Here is a 15,018-nt window from a genome sequence, read left to right as displayed (position 1 = left end):
AGCATCCTCTGTTGAGACCTCGGGCATTGTGCTGCTCCTGGGCCCCTCCCTTCCTGTAGACTTCACAGCAGGCAGCAGGATGGGCCCCCCCCATTGAGACAAGTTCTCAGGTAGCACCAACGCTCTCCCCACCCTTGACCCAGGGAGATTGCATTGTGGTGTCTGCTCTGGCTCGGCACCTCTCCCTGGGGGGTGTTGCTTCCTTAGGCTGACAGCTGGGCGTGATGGGCAATCCCAGAGTGACGGGCCTCATCTCTCCCAGGACTGTCTGCTGACGGGGTGCACTCTGCCCTTCAGTCCTGGGGCACCATTTCTGAACACCGACCACCCCCTGCTGGGCACCTGGAATTCTTGTTTGTTTTAGCTGCTGGTCTGGGCTGTCTTGCTTTGGGGCTGGGCCTTCAGAGTACATTGAGAAAGTAAGAACACAAACCTGAGATTACAGGATTGGTCTAAGAATAGACCATTATACTTCAAAATCAGGTGTTTAATGAGCACATGCTATGCGCCCTGCACTCTGCCTGGCCCCACCAGGGGTGCAGAAACATGAGCCATGGTCTTGTTCTCAGAGGTCTCATAGGAGAGTCCGAAGACAGTCTTTACTCTTGTCTTTGGTAGAAGCAGCAGTGGGAATCAACATGACACGATCGAAGGTATGTTAGAGGCGTTAATGGGCAGCAGTTACTAAAGGCGGACTCTGTATGTTAGGCACTTACATGCAGTGTTTCTTTTGGTCTTTACAATAACCCTATAAAGTTAGCAGGCACTATTATTAGCTCCATTTTATAGATGTGGAAACTGATATTCAAAGATGTTTAAAAAACTTTCCAGAGATGCCTGAGAATGCTTGCTTCCCCACATGCTTATTAATAAAGCAGATTGTCAAACTTCAGGATTTTCACCTGATAGTGGGGGGGGGGGGTTGTTTCTCAGAGCAGTTTAAGTTGGCATTTCTCTTATTATGAGTGAGATACATCTTCTTTTTCACATGCTTAACGGTCTTATGTCCTTTTCTGTGACCTCTCTGCATATCCTTGTTCATTCTAAAGAGTGGAACATGGGGGTTTTTATTATTTTTTTAATCAATTTCTAGAAGGTAGTTTTTTAAATAACTAAATTACAAATATTTTTCCATTTGTCTTTTAATCTTGCATATGTTGTCTTTTGTCATGCAGGTGTTTGTTTTTAATATAACTCTGGATACAATATAGTTAGAAAGAACTTCCAATGGTCTCTTTAAAAATGAGACTAGAGCCCTGGCTGGTTTGGCTCAGCAGCTAGAGCATCAGCCTGTGGACCAGAGAGTCTCGGGTTTGGTTCCCGCTAAGGACACGTACCTTGGTCACAATTTGTCCCTGGTTGGGGTCGTGTGGGTGGCAGCCAGTCGATATGTCTCTCTCACATCGATGTTTCTTTCTTTCTCTTCTTCCCTCTCTCCCTCCTGCTCTATCTGAAGATAAATGCAAAAAATGTCCTCAAGTGAGGATAAATAAATAAACAAATAAAATAAAATAAAAATGAGACTAGAATTGTGTTAAACATGGGGTATTGGACATAAACATCTATTTTTTTCTTTCTTCTAAAACCCAGTGAAATGATACTAAAGAAAAATTTTTATAAAGACATAAACTCACATGGACAACAAAATTGAGAGTGAAAGTAACAGATGAGTGATTGCAACAATTTTAGAAGATGGAGAGTGGATGAAGGGATGGTCACTGATTTAGTCAAGTGGAGGAAACTGTAGCCCAGATGCAGAAGGAGCTAATGATGAGGAAAAAAAGCTATTTGTCTCTTGCAAAACCCAAGAAAAGTTCTAATCTTAGAAACACAAATCACTATGGGGTATTTGTGCAGTGCTAAAAACCACGGGGTAGATTTACAGTCTTTATGTGGTATAGTAAGATCCCTAGTTCTCATCTCTACCTCATGCAACCTGGTGACTGTAGAGATAATGCAGGGATCAAAAGAAAAATGCTGAAAGACCTAAAATAGGTTCATAAAACAAAACACAATGCTATATAAAAAGAAATAACCAAAAGAGGAAAGAAAGGTGGTAAAATTGAAACAGCAAACCCACATTCAACTCATTGGAATTTCAGAAAGAAAGAAGATAAAAAGAGAAAGAAAGAAAAACTATATATAAAAAAATAATAATGTAAGAACACTTTTCAGGACTGAAGAACAAGAATCCTCAGGCTGTATAATCATCAAGTGTCCAGCTCTTTGAGTGAAGAAAACCCACATCCAAGCATATTGTGAAATTCTGGAACTTCAGGGGTTAAGAAAAATCCTAAAAATGTCCACAGGAACATACCAGTTCCTCTCAACGGCCTAGTAATCAGAGTGGATATCTCAATAGCAAAGGAGCTAGTGGAGCAATACTTTCAAGATTCTGATGGAAAAATACTTCATCCTGGAATTCTGGACATAAGACATCTTTGGGAATTCAGGGATTCAGATGACTTTTAGGACATTTTTCCTGGGGAGCCACCAGAGGATATGTTTCTACAAAATCAGGAGGAAACGAAGAAAGAGAAAATGCCAGCCACAGGACAGCCAGCCATCAGAGGAGATTCTGGGCCTGGAAAGCAGCCAGGCCAGATCGGAGCAGGGGACAGCGGGTTCCAGACACAGTGTCCCCAGAAGAAAACAAAGGTGGAACTAATGTACTTAGCCGCATGGAATATATTATTAATGAGCATATACTAGAGGTATAAGGACATGTGAAATAAATTAGTGATGGGTTGGTGGACAACCAGGTCAATAAAAAAATTAAAGAGAAGAAAGATAATGATGAACTCCAGACAAAAATAAAAGGTTGTTTTTTTGTTTTTGTTTTTGTGTTGTTTTAAATCTTGTCCAAGCATAAGTGACAGAGCCACACAAATGATCATTGTAACTCAGCTGCCAGCTGAACTCATCTGGTGAGACTGACTTTTTTTTTTTAATCCAGAAAAAATAGTATGTGTACAGTGTGGTCCATTGGTGAAATGGTTTTGAAATGTCACTGAAAATTGGGGATGGGGTGAGTGGAGCAGAGGAAGGTACTCAGGAGCCTGTGGGTCCTGCCTGTGGTGGGCAGGAAACTCCTCGGCCACATCCTATCCAACCGCTCTGATCCCCTTTTCTCAGTTGATCTTAGAGTGAATTCCCTTGACACCTGGTGATCCACCTACCCAGCCCCGAAGGGTTTCACTTCTGCCCCCAAAGATGGCTTATTGACACTCCTCCTCTGCAGAGTGGGGCTGTCTGGTCATTTTTTACAAATCTTTATAGTTGAAAGTATCACAAATGTTCCCCTTTCTGCCCCCCATTGACCACCTCCCTGTCTCTGACCCTCCCCTACCCTGGCCTTCACCACTCTATTGTCTGTATCCATGGGTTATGCATGTAAGTTCTTTGGTTTATCTCTTCCCACGCTCCCCTCCCTTCCCTCTGAGATCTGTCAGTCTGTCCCATGTTTCCATGTCTCTGAATCTATTTTGTCTCTGAATCTATTTTGTTTTTTCAATTTATTTTGTACATTAGATTCCACGTGTAAGTGAGATCATGTGGTACTTGTCTTTCTCTCGTCTGGCTTATTTCGCTTAGCACAATGCTCTCCATTCTTATACTCACATTACAAAGGTACTGCTTCCTCTTGGTCTGAGCAGCGACATGTCCACACCATGCCGGGGTCTGACCAGACACAGCTCCTTGGGCCCCCCGTGGCAGGACTGCCCCTCCCACTGACCCACGAGGACCACGTTTGCAGTGTGAGGAAGGTGAGACCTTCAGTCCGAGGTGGGAGGGGGCAGAACTGTATTTACTGAGCCTTGGGGGTGCCACGTGTTGTATGTGCCCTAGATCTCACTTAATCCACGTGCCGCCCACGAGAATGGCACAAAGAGAGACCCACTTTGGGCAGGAGAGGGTGCCAACAGAGAGCCAGAGAGCTCAGGTAGAGACCTGGTGTGGGGACAAGATTACGTTGCAGGGTCTGTCACACGCTGAAGGGAAGTGAGAATGAGAGAAGAAAACTGAGTCCCATTTTCAAGTAGAAGTGTGGAGTCCCTGTTGTCTACGCCCGATGAGAATCAAGGAGGAAGGAGCAGCTCTCCGTGACAGCTGGAGGGGTCTGCAGGCTGGAGAGCCGGCCGATGCCCCAGCCCACAGGCTTCGGTGTCAGACAAGCCTGAACTCGTCCCCTCACTCACTGTCCAGACTCTCTCTGCTCAGCTTCCTCATCTGTGCAATGGGTGACGATAGTAGCTTCCCCCTGGGGTTGTTCGGATTCACTGAAATAACGTACACAGAGTGTCTGCACCGCTTCAGAACACCTGCCACACAGGGAGAGCGCAGCGCCTGTTGGCCATGATCCGGATCCGCTGGTTCTGGGCTCCCTCTGTGGGTGTGGCCCCTGCTTCTCCCTGCCATGGTTTGGATACCCCAGGGCTCATTTCTCTGCCATTTTGATGCCCCTGTGCCCTCTCTTCTCTGCCCTGGCTCTTGCTGTTCCTCCTGCGCCGTCCCTGTGAGGCTCTTCTGCAAGGGCTGCCTGTCTGTCTCTTCTACTTTCTTTCCATCTGCATCTGCTCTGCTCTGTCCTGTCGTAGGGCCTCTGCCCCTCTCGGACGCTGCTTCCCTGGCCCTGGAGCGGGCATTCTCCGGGCTCCCTTCTCCAGCATCTTCCAGCCCCTGTGGCCCGTCTTGTTCCCTGGGGATTTCCCACAGGGTAAGCTGTGGGAGGCACCAGCCTTCAGGGGTGAGAGTGACGGGGGACCAGTGTGCAGTGCTTATGCTCCCCGTGCCTCCCCTCCCCCACACCCGCCAAGATACGGCAGCGTCCCTGCTTGAAGTCTTCAGGCTGAATATCTGTGTGGGATGGGAGGGACACATTGTCCAGACTGTCAGCTTCTGGGCCAGTTCAGAAGCCCACAGTTTGTTTCTAGTCGTGTCAGAGAAATGATGAAAAGCAAAGGCCAGAGCCTGCAGCCCAGTACGCCAGCTTCCTGTTCTCTACTAGGTTCAGGACCCCCTTCTGCCATCTGCATATGTATCCGTCCCTATGCCATGTGCTGGCAGTGATATCGTGTGGGAAAAAAATACAGGCCAGAGGAGATGAAAGGGATGCAGCCACTTGATATGCACCACAAGTCCCCTAATTCTGCATCAGCTGCTTCCTGAAAATTAAAGTGTCACTTTCCCAGATGCACTGATGTGGGTTACTCTACCGGAAACCAGCTTGCCTCATAGGGGGCGGGCTGATGGGGGCGGGAGGAAGGTGCTTGGGAAAGATGGCCTGTGGCAGATTGCATGGCCAGCCCCCTTTTGAGAGGAGCTGGTCCCTGAGCCCAGCGCAGGCCCGGGCCAGAGGAGGGCACGCCCCGTGCCCTGAGGCAGTGAGGGAAAGCAGCATGGAATTTCGTGTGAATGTACAGTTTGGGACACACATTATTGTGCTTGCTCCCTAGGAATGAGGCGTCATCTGGGATTGAAATAAGCATATCCTATGTCCACATTTGGCAAAAGAACCTAATGGGGCTGCCGCAGAGGTGGATGAACACTCCTGAGGATAGAAATGCCTTCTAGGCCCCAGGCCGGGAGCTCAGTCCTAGTGCAGGAGTCAGTGCTGGGCCTGGGTAATCAGCATTGGTTGTAACTTCTCATTATCTCCTTAGTCCTCAAAGACATTCATTGCTTAGCCCAGGCCAAGCTCTAAGCCCCATGCAAGTAGGAGTCCTGGCCATGTTTCCTGTGTTCAGCCCACCAGGAGAGTCCCCCTAGCCCCCAGGTGCCCGGCTCTCTCCTGGGCCCCAGAGACCTTCCCAGAGCAGCTTCCCAAGCAGAGGAGAAGCATAAACCTCTCCCTTTCCCAAGGTCCCCTCGCCCTGGAATCTTTAGGGACCCCAGCCCTGATGGCAGAGCTTGGGTGTCAGCTGACTTGAGCTCTGGTCACAGTTCTTTAAACTAATTGAATAAACTGTCAGCAAAGGATTTAACTTCTCTGGGCCTGAGTCCCTCACTTTGAAAGAGGAGTAAACTCCTCATGGGCTTGTGGCTGAGAGTTAGATAAGGCCGGTGCATGCTTAGCATTGGGCCTGGCCCAGGAGCGGGCTGTGAATCACACTGCTTCATCCAGAGCCCCAGATGGGCCAGACACTGAGCATTTCTACGACCGGCTGGGCTATACCCCGCCTCCGCCTCCCCTGCACCGGCAGCTGAGTGCGCTGTTCTCCGGAAGCTGCCAATCCTCACTCGGAGGTCTGACAGATCGTCCTCAATGCCAGAAGAAAGTGCAGATGCTGCGTGGTGGGGGGAGGGGCCAGCCTGTGAGCAGCACTCTGAGAGCCACTGGACCAGGTCACCTGAGGGCCAAGCATCTCTCACCTCCAGATTCTTCTTGGGTCAAGCCCACTAGGACCTCTGCATTCTTGCTCTTCCCACCCAGTGCCATCTTCCTACCCAGTACCATGTCCTGAGGGTAACTGCCAACCCCACCCCTCTCCAGGAAGGCAAGACTTTTCCAGGAACCAAAACACTCGGCTCCCGAGCTGCACAGCCTTGACCAATCAAGGCTGGATGTCATCTGAGGTCATTCCCCCCATCCTGACGAATTAAAGGGCCACACAGCCTAATGCACCTGGGAGTCCCTCCTTCTTGACCTCTTCCCTGCCCTTGGCCAGATTGTCTCTCTTCATCAGCCACCTTGCTGATGAACAGGGCATGAGAGAAACTAGCAGAGGATGACAGGTCAGGGCTAGACGTTATCAACACAAGCCGAGAGAAAATCGTCCTTTTCCCTAAAACCAAGGCATTTCCCCAGCAGAACGGCTTAGCATGTGGGCATGAGCAGGGACTCTGGTGGCTGAGGTTTGACTCTTAGCTCTCCTGTCCCTGTGCCCTTCAGTTTCTTCATTTGAAAAACAAGGACAGTGACTGTGTCCACCTGCCGGGGCTGCTGTCAGGAGGGCATGAGGGCACAGCCACCATTTAATAGCAGTCGGTGCCTGGCACGTCGGAGGTTCTCCACCAGGGTGCCCCATGCCACAAAGACACTCTTCTATGTTGGTGGCATTTCTGTTTAATGTCATCACGTGTGCTGTTCCCTGTGTGAGCACCTCTCCCTTTTCTACCTAATTCCAGCTCATCCTTCTAGTATCATCTAAAAGTCACCCCTCAAAGAATGATACGTAATACATTTACTCAGCAACTATTAAATGTCAAGCACTCTTCTCAAAGGTTTACTGATATTATGCAGCTTAATCCTCCGGATCGCCTTATGAAATCAGTAGTAGTATCTGCTTTGAGAGATGAGGACGCTGAGGCCTGGGGAACAAGTCCGTCTGAGTTCCAAAGCGTATGCTCAAGCTGTCCGTCACTCCACTAACTCCCGCCCACTCTGGGCCCCCTGAGTCCGCCAGTCTGTCTCCGGAGGGCAGGGTTGTACTTTGTTCCCTTCTAGCTGTGGGCGCTGGCAGCCCATGGTCTTCGCTCAACGAGTGATTACTGACCTGGACTGGCCTCAGTCCCTCTGTCCCCCTGTCCCTCCCTGAGGCCCAGGGCCTCCCATGTTCTGGGCGGTCCACATGTTTGTGATGCTGTTGAGAGAAAAGGTAGCATTTCATTCCATCATCCACAGAAGACGCCATTCTGAGAGGTTAAGGAGTGGCCTTTTCAAGAAGCAAAATCCAACCAACTGCCTTATCGTATCAGTTCCTCTCCAGTTTGTTTTCCTGTGTGTTCAGTTTCTTCAATGGCCCAGTGTGTTCATCTGTGTTTCATGCTGTGCCAGACAACCAGGCAGGGCTATCAGAGGGCTGGTGGGTGAGGAAACGGAGGAAGGCAACAGCACCAAGGCTGCGGGGACGCTGGGGCTGGGGCCCTGCCCTCCTGATGCCGCTCTGTCCCTCCGGTGGCAAGAGTCAGTGCCAACACAGGCCCCAGTTCTGGCGGGAGGAGAGGCCTGGCCTTCCCCTGCCATGGAGCCACAATGTTGTATGCCTTGCATGCAGAGGGTGCTCAGTAAGTGTGTGTGTGGCTTCGCGTCCTCCTCTCGTGACAGCAAACCAGCTTTTGTCAGATCAAAGGACAAGGAGCTCAAAGGGATGGCAGGGCCTACCAGTCTCCTTTCAGACACCTTTTAGGGACCAGTGGCTTGTTGAAGTCATCCCCCTCCCCGCTCCTACCCCAGCTCAGTGGCAGACAGCTCAGGAGGGCTGAGCCAGGCAGGGAGGGGAGGGTGCTGGGTGGTGTGTGGCCACACTCAACGTGAGCATGCCTGCGCACTGAGGAACTGAGGACAGCAGAGTGGCAGTCATCAATCCAGGGGTTCTGGGACCATGGTCAGCTGATCTGGGTCAGGCTGCCTGCGGCAGAACCACCTGGCAGCTTGTCACAAAGGCTGGTTTCTGACCTTGCCTCAGGGCCGTCTCACTCCCCAGATAACACCCTCTGCAAGTGCTTCTGAAGTGCAGCCAGATTTGAGAACTGCCGATCAGGTCCAGCCAGGGAGGAGCGTGACTTGCCCAAGGTCACACCGCAGCCAGTCAGCAGCAGAGTTGGGGTCACTCCAAGCCTGTGTTCTTGCTACTGCTTTCTGTGTGTTTCAGTTTGGGGATATATGTCTGAGGCCAATAAAAGCCCAAATAAATCCCTTTTAGTTTACCTCCAGTTTTCTATGATTCATACCTTAGCCTCTGTTCATGTATTCATGATGACCCTGAGAATCGACATTGTATATATTACGTATATTTTTACTCCGCAGTCTGAGCTCTTTTAAGCAGCAGGCTCCCGTTCTCTGTGCTGTTGGGACCCAGGTGGTCCCTCTCCTCCCCCAGCTCCTTCCCTCCAGGTGCTGCTGGGCCCACCTGCTCAGGAACGCTGAGGGGACGCCTGCTCCCCTTGGCCTCATTTCGGTGGGCTTAAGAGGGGCCAGGCCCCTTCGAATGCAACCCAGAAGAGGTGGTTGATTGTCCTGTCTGATCTTGGATCCCAGGGGGATCGTGTTTTGCAGATACACTTGAAAATAGCTTCTTAGAAAGCCCTGTAGCTTGAGGAGCCAACTGAACCACTGTTCATTAAAGGCCTCCCAGCTCAGGGCCATGGCTGGTGAGCCCTCAGAGGGATGTGGAGGTGGGTGAGGGAGGCACAATGGCCAACCCTGCCCCAAGGCATCCTGTCTCCCCAGATTCCAGTAAGTTACGAGCTGTCTAGCATTCCTTGTGGGCCTCGCATGCCCAACTCATCAGGCCCCACTGTGGGCTGGCAGGAGCCTGGCTGGCCGGGAAGGAGCGGACTTAGCCCATTACTGGCACCGGCATCTGAGTCAGCCTGTCTCCAAGGCTGGGCCTTCCCAGTGGGTGATTGGAGGGGCCCTGGCAACAACCTCTCCAGACAGACCCTGGCACCTCTCTGTTGGTGTGGCCCTGTCTGCAGATGGCCAGAGTGAAGAAAACTGGTGGCCAGCCTAGAGCACTGGTCCACACCCTGACATTCTGCGTCTACCTATGTGGCCTGGAGCAGGTCACTCACCAGCTAAGCCCCAGTCTCCTCAACTGTCAAACTGTGGATGAGACCCCTGCACCCTTCCCTGGAATTTTGGCTTAAATGAAATAATGCACTTGAGTATGTGGAGTAAGCTATAAAGCACAGTAAAAAGTACTGTAGTAGTATAATCATTAATTGTTCATTCTCGAAGGGACGTTAGAGATGACCTCATCCAGTGGTTTTCAAAATGATTTTTTGGACCGCAGAGTCCTTTCCCAGAATGGAATCTTATAACGAAGCCCAATACGGAAAGATCCAAGTTTATACAAAAGAAAAATGCAAGAGCAGTTGTACTTTGCAAAAACCTTCAGGGCTACTTCTAAATATCAGCTCTCTGAGCTCATGTAGGAGATTGAAAAAATAAAAATTGGTCAGGCAGGGATGATGAGATCAGTCTTAGGTCAGTCTGAAATAAAAATGAGTGAAAGTGGAAGTCCCTTAGGATTTTATTTATATATTACTCTTCAGGAGCCTATATGTTGTTTATTGAGAAATCTACCTGTAATTTATCCTTTTCTCCCTCCCCATTAGACCACAAACATTAGAAACAGACGTGTGTGGGGGTACATGTACGTCTGCAGGGGGCGTACACATCACTTCTTTCACCCTAGCATGGGCTTCACAAACAGGGGGAAGGCCATAATTTATCCACTGACATATTCATTGATTCATTGACCGTTGATTGAGCATTATATATGCCAGGCATGATACTGAAGATGAAAAAACCACACACACAACGGAATAAAGCACTGTGCCCGCCTTCAGGGAGCTACTGCCTAAGGAAAAGACAAATAAGCAAAACACTGCTTCTCAACAATGATTGCAATGATCCGCGATGATGCTTGGGACCACCAGGAAGGGTCCTCGGACCCGGGGGTCGGGGAGAGTCAGGGAAGCTTGTTGGAGCAGATGACTGACTCCTGGGCTGAATCCTGAAGGTCAGGTGGAAGGAATGGGGGGGGGAGATGAGACTGAAGGTCGAGTCTGCCTCTGAGACAAGGAGTTCGTGGCCGAGTTCTCCAAAAAAGTAATTGAGTGCAGCAGAGCCCTAGACCCCGGATCAGCGAAGCAGTCGGACCACATCAGCTTGGTGTCCTTGGGGGTGCTGGTTTGACGCTCCGATTTTCAAAGGAGGGTACAGGCACTTCTGGAGGGCAGGACGCTGTCTCCTGGTTCACCTGTCCATTGGACGAGCCATGATGTCCAGGTAGGGCTGCCTCTGGCACCCAGGATGGCTGAGGGCTGCACTATGTTGATACTTTGGAAAAAAGCCAAGGGTTTCGGAAGGGTCAACACAGACCCAAGGAGAGCCCCAGCCCATGAGTGCTGAGCTGCCCCCGTGAGGACTCCACCACGGCACCGGAATATGCTGGCCCCAGGCCCCCCGTCTGGGATTCCGACCTGTGGGGCGTTTGGCTGAAGAGCACCTCCAACTCCTCCAGGAGGAGCTGCCTGTCCACCAGATGCATAATAAGCCTGTGTCAGCCTACGGGGATGCTGCACTGTACACCCTCCTGGATCAGTTCTGTGTCGATGCCTCAATATTTGAAGAAACGCTTCCGTTTCTTTAGCCTTAAAACATCTCATTTCCAATCTCAAGGGCCGCCCCTGACCTTTGATGTTGAGAGTGAGTGAGGAGACCGTGTGTTTCGAACGAATCCCTTCCTTTTATAACATTAATTGTGATCTCTGTGCTTTCATCTTTCCGGGCAGAAGACATTCTCCCATTGGTTCATTAGCTCATATTTATCTGTTATTCATTCATTCTTCATTCACTCCACAAATATTTACAAAGGGCCCCCTACTCACCAGGCATTTTCCAGGTGCTGGAAACAGTGAACAGAAGAGGCAATCCCTGTTCTGCTAGGGTAGGATTTTTGTTGTTGTTAACTATCTGCGCCTTGGTCTCTTCTCCTCTAAGTTGGGCATAATAACCGTGTGCTCCAGGGACTGGTAGAGCTCTGGTGAGGAATGCATGGCTTGGAGCGAGGTGCTTACAGATGGGAGGCGCTGCCCCGTGTTCACTGTGGCCAGGACAAGCTTGAGCACACGGTCAGGTCTCGGTCTTCCCTGAGAGCTCCATGAGGACCAGGAGGGCTGCCGTGTGCGACCCTACAGCCAGCCACGTTCACTCAGGGTCCAGACCGCAGGTGGCCGTCTGAGCGGCAGCCCTGCCGCGGGGAACTTGCTTCCCTGGGGTGTGGTTTTGACCAGAGGGGCTCAAACGTACATGCTACCTGCGTCAGAATCGCCTGGGAGCTTGGCGGTTCCCATTCAAGGGCTCCCCACCTGGAGATCCTAACGCAGTAGGTCTGAGGTGCGGTCAGAAAAGTGATTTCTGGGAAGCTTGCAGGCGATGCTGAATTACAGCAAAGACGGTTACAGGGGGCCCAGCTTGGGGGCCAGGACAGTCTCTGGGGGGAGGCCGTTAGGTATCTCCAGCCTCCTGGCCAGGGGATGGAGAGGTGAGGCGCTTGTTCTCCTGAAGGGGATACAGCAAGAGTCCATGTCTCGCTGTGGGAAAGCCGAGAGGAGTGTTAGGAAAAGGCAAGTGGAGGCGTCACTGAGACAAGCCCCCGGGGCCCGGCAGGGGTGTGAAGGGACGGGAGGCCTCAGCCCCCGGGGTTAACTCGACATGTCATTGTGTCTCACCCCAGATCGTGTTCCGGAAGATCAGCGACGTGAAGCGGGAGGAGGAAGAGCGCATGAAGAGGAAGAACGAGGCCCCCCTGATCTTGCCCCCGGACCACCCTGTCCGGAGACTCTTCCAGAGGTTCCGGCAGCAGAAAGAGGCCCGGCTGGCAGCGGAGAGGGGGGGCCGGGACCTGGACGACCTGGACGTGGAGAAGGGCAGTGTGCTCGTGGAGCACGCCTTGGCCAACCACAGCCTGGTGAAGGCCAGCGTGGTCACGGTCCGCGAGAGCCCCGCCACTCCCGTGCCCTTCCCGGCGGCCTGCACCCCGGGGGGAGGGGTCCCGGACCACACCAAGCTGCAGGCGCCGGGCTCTGAGTGCCTGGGCCCCAAGGCCGGCGACTGCGCCAAGCGCAAGGGCTGGGCCCGCTTCAAGGACGCTTGCGGGAAGGGCGAGGACTGGAACAAGGTGTCCAAGGCCGAGTCCATGGAGACGCTGCCCGAGAGGACCAAGGCGTCGGGGGAGGCCACACTGAAGAAGACAGATTCGTGTGACAGCGGCATCACCAAGAGCGACCTGCGCCTGGACAGCGTGGGCGAGGCCCGCAGCCCCCAGGACCGGAGCCCCATCCTGGCGGAGGTCAAGCATTCCTTCTACCCCATCCCCGAGCAGACGCTGCAGGCCACGCTCCTGGAGGTGAAGCACGAGCTGAAGGAGGACATCAAGGCCCTGCACGCCAAGATGACGAGCCTCGAGAAACAGCTCTCTGAGATCCTCAGGATATTAACTTCCAGAAGGTCCTCTCAGTCTCCTCAGGAGCTGTTCGAAATCTCCAGGCCCCAGTCCCCAGAATCAGAGAGAGACATTTTTGGAGCAAGCTGAGAGGTCTGTTCATAAAAAGTCAAAGACAAAACCCGACCACCCTGCCCTCGGCAACACCCGCACCACAACCACCTACATGACTAACAACTTGCAACGTAGGCTTCTGGCGGAAGATCCCAGTGGGCCCAGTCCGTAGGCACATGCTCTCTTTCAGGGGTGTGGGAAGAGGGGGGTGCGGCCACCCTGCGGCCGCCGGCTGCATCAGAACTGTCTTTGCACAATGTCGGGAGACGGGGCATGCTGTCTAAAGGGTGTTTTCCTTCCTTCTCAATTTTTTACTGCCGTGATCTTTGTAAAAGATGAAAAACTACCAGAAAAGAGCAGCAGCCATGTGGAGATGGGTGGGGGAGCACTGAGAACCCCTCGTGGACGTTGGGTCCTTCTCCAAGACCCCCAAAGACGGCAGTGGGCACAGGGATTTCCCAGCCTTCTCTGCCCTTGTACAGCCAATGTCCAACATCACCGTATATTTTCCTACAGTCGTCATTTCTAAGAAGCTCGGGACAAGGGGAGTCTGAGGGAGGGGGAGGGTAGAGACTTTCAACTTTCTGTCTCTCGTGGTTAAGGCCAAAAAGCAGCTGAGGGGCTGTGGGTGCTTCCCATAGTCACTGAGAGCCGGGCCTCCTCGGGCCCCCTTTCCCAAAGAGGTGAGCCGAGAGGAAGGCTGGAGAGAGGCCCTTGGGACCGAGATCCTCCACAGCTCGCTCCTATGGGGTGGCCAGAGGGGAGGGCTCTGGAGGCCCCCGATGAATCTCTGGCCCTGCTTCATGCCACCGGCCTCATCACACAGGCCCCTTTGCTTCCTGTCCGTCTCCCCCTCTCCCCATGTGCTCCTGTGGCATTCCTCAGGGTATGGGGCACCGCAGGAAGGGCGATGAGCCCAGAGTTGCTTCATTAGTAAAGCAGACACACACACAACCTCAGAAAAATGATTGTAGCAAGTGCTATGTTTATATTATAATTCTCACTGGGATTGCCCTTCAGAAGTTTGTATTTTGTTCACTGCATGGGGTCGTTCTAGAGCACTCGGGAGCCAGGCTTGGCCTTATTGTGAAGCTAATCTCCTTACCTCCTACTACAGTCAGTGAGATGTCAAGGAAAAGCATGACGATTGCAGGGCCAGCATCGCCCTTGCTTCCGGAGCTGGAACAGGAGAGGCGGTGGGTTTTCCAGCTGACTCCTTACGGGGATGGAGAGTGGTGGCCGTGGAGCCGTGGTCTGTGGGGAAGTTCTGGGCTCAGAATGATGCGCACGGGGCCACCTGTGGGTCACCCAAGTCCCTATGCCACAGTGCTCGGGGACACTCCATCACTTCATATGACCTGGGCTCAGGTCATTCGTGTGCTTGGGCTTTTTGCATCGGTGTCTGAGGAAGGAAAGAGAAGAGGTCTCTCCCAAGCAAAGTGGGGCTCGCCCAGGTGTATCCCCCGCAGAGAGGAATCAGGACCCTTAGAAACTGACAAGCAAGGCTGGATGTTCAGCTCCAATGCCGCGGCTTTGAGAGAGTGAAATTAGCAGTGCAGGTGGTCTGGCCCATGAGTGGCAGTGTGGAGTCATCCGGGGCACTGGCCTTCTGCACGTGTTAGGCTGCAGCGACCCTCTCAGCACCTCTGCCCGGCATTGCTTTGCTGCAGAGAATCTGGATCCTAGTGCTGATCTCCCTGTGGCTGAGGGGAACGTGACAGGTTGGGACCTGCCCTACCAAAGATACGCAGTGTTTCTGAGCGTCTCCTGTCTGGGCCCGCCCACCTGCTCGGAGGCCGTGGCTTGACCCAGGACTTGGCCCTCAGCTGTGTATGGGGCTGTCCTCTCCTGCCTCCCAGGGTTGACACAGATGGGCCTGGGAAGCAAAGTCTGGAGGTCAAGGCCAGGGACCTTCCCGAGAGGCCCCGCACAGTCTTCTTGCTTCTCTTGTGAGTCTTACAGGGGTGGCCCAGGCTTTCCGAGGCTGAGAGATTATTAGATTTAGCTT

The 15,018-nt window shown here is 52.3% G+C and overlaps 1 protein-coding gene across 2 annotated transcripts in view; it reads left to right on the top strand.

The window, feature by feature from the left end:
* The window catches only part of KCNH1 (potassium voltage-gated channel subfamily H member 1), a 323,861-nt gene extending 310,766 nt beyond the window's left edge, over window positions 1-13,095 (top strand). Inside the window, exon 11 of one of the 2 annotated variants that reach the window (XM_036272815.1) lies at window positions 12,189-13,095. In XM_036272815.1, the coding sequence (XP_036128708.1) occupies window positions 12,189-13,046 (858 nt within the window). In that variant the 3' untranslated portion in view covers window positions 13,047-13,095. The remainder of the gene's footprint in view (window positions 1-12,188) is intronic. The other variant, XM_036272814.1, reaches the window with a different exon arrangement.
* Window positions 13,096-15,018: the final 1,923 nt, after the last annotated feature.

The sequence above is a fragment of the Molossus molossus genome, unplaced genomic scaffold (assembly GCF_014108415.1).
Source record: "Molossus molossus isolate mMolMol1 unplaced genomic scaffold, mMolMol1.p scaffold_m16_p_20, whole genome shotgun sequence".
NCBI lineage: Eukaryota > Metazoa > Chordata > Mammalia > Chiroptera > Molossidae > Molossus > Molossus molossus.
The sequence above is the reverse complement of the archived record's forward strand: the minus strand, read 5'-3'. Positions and strand labels throughout refer to the sequence as shown.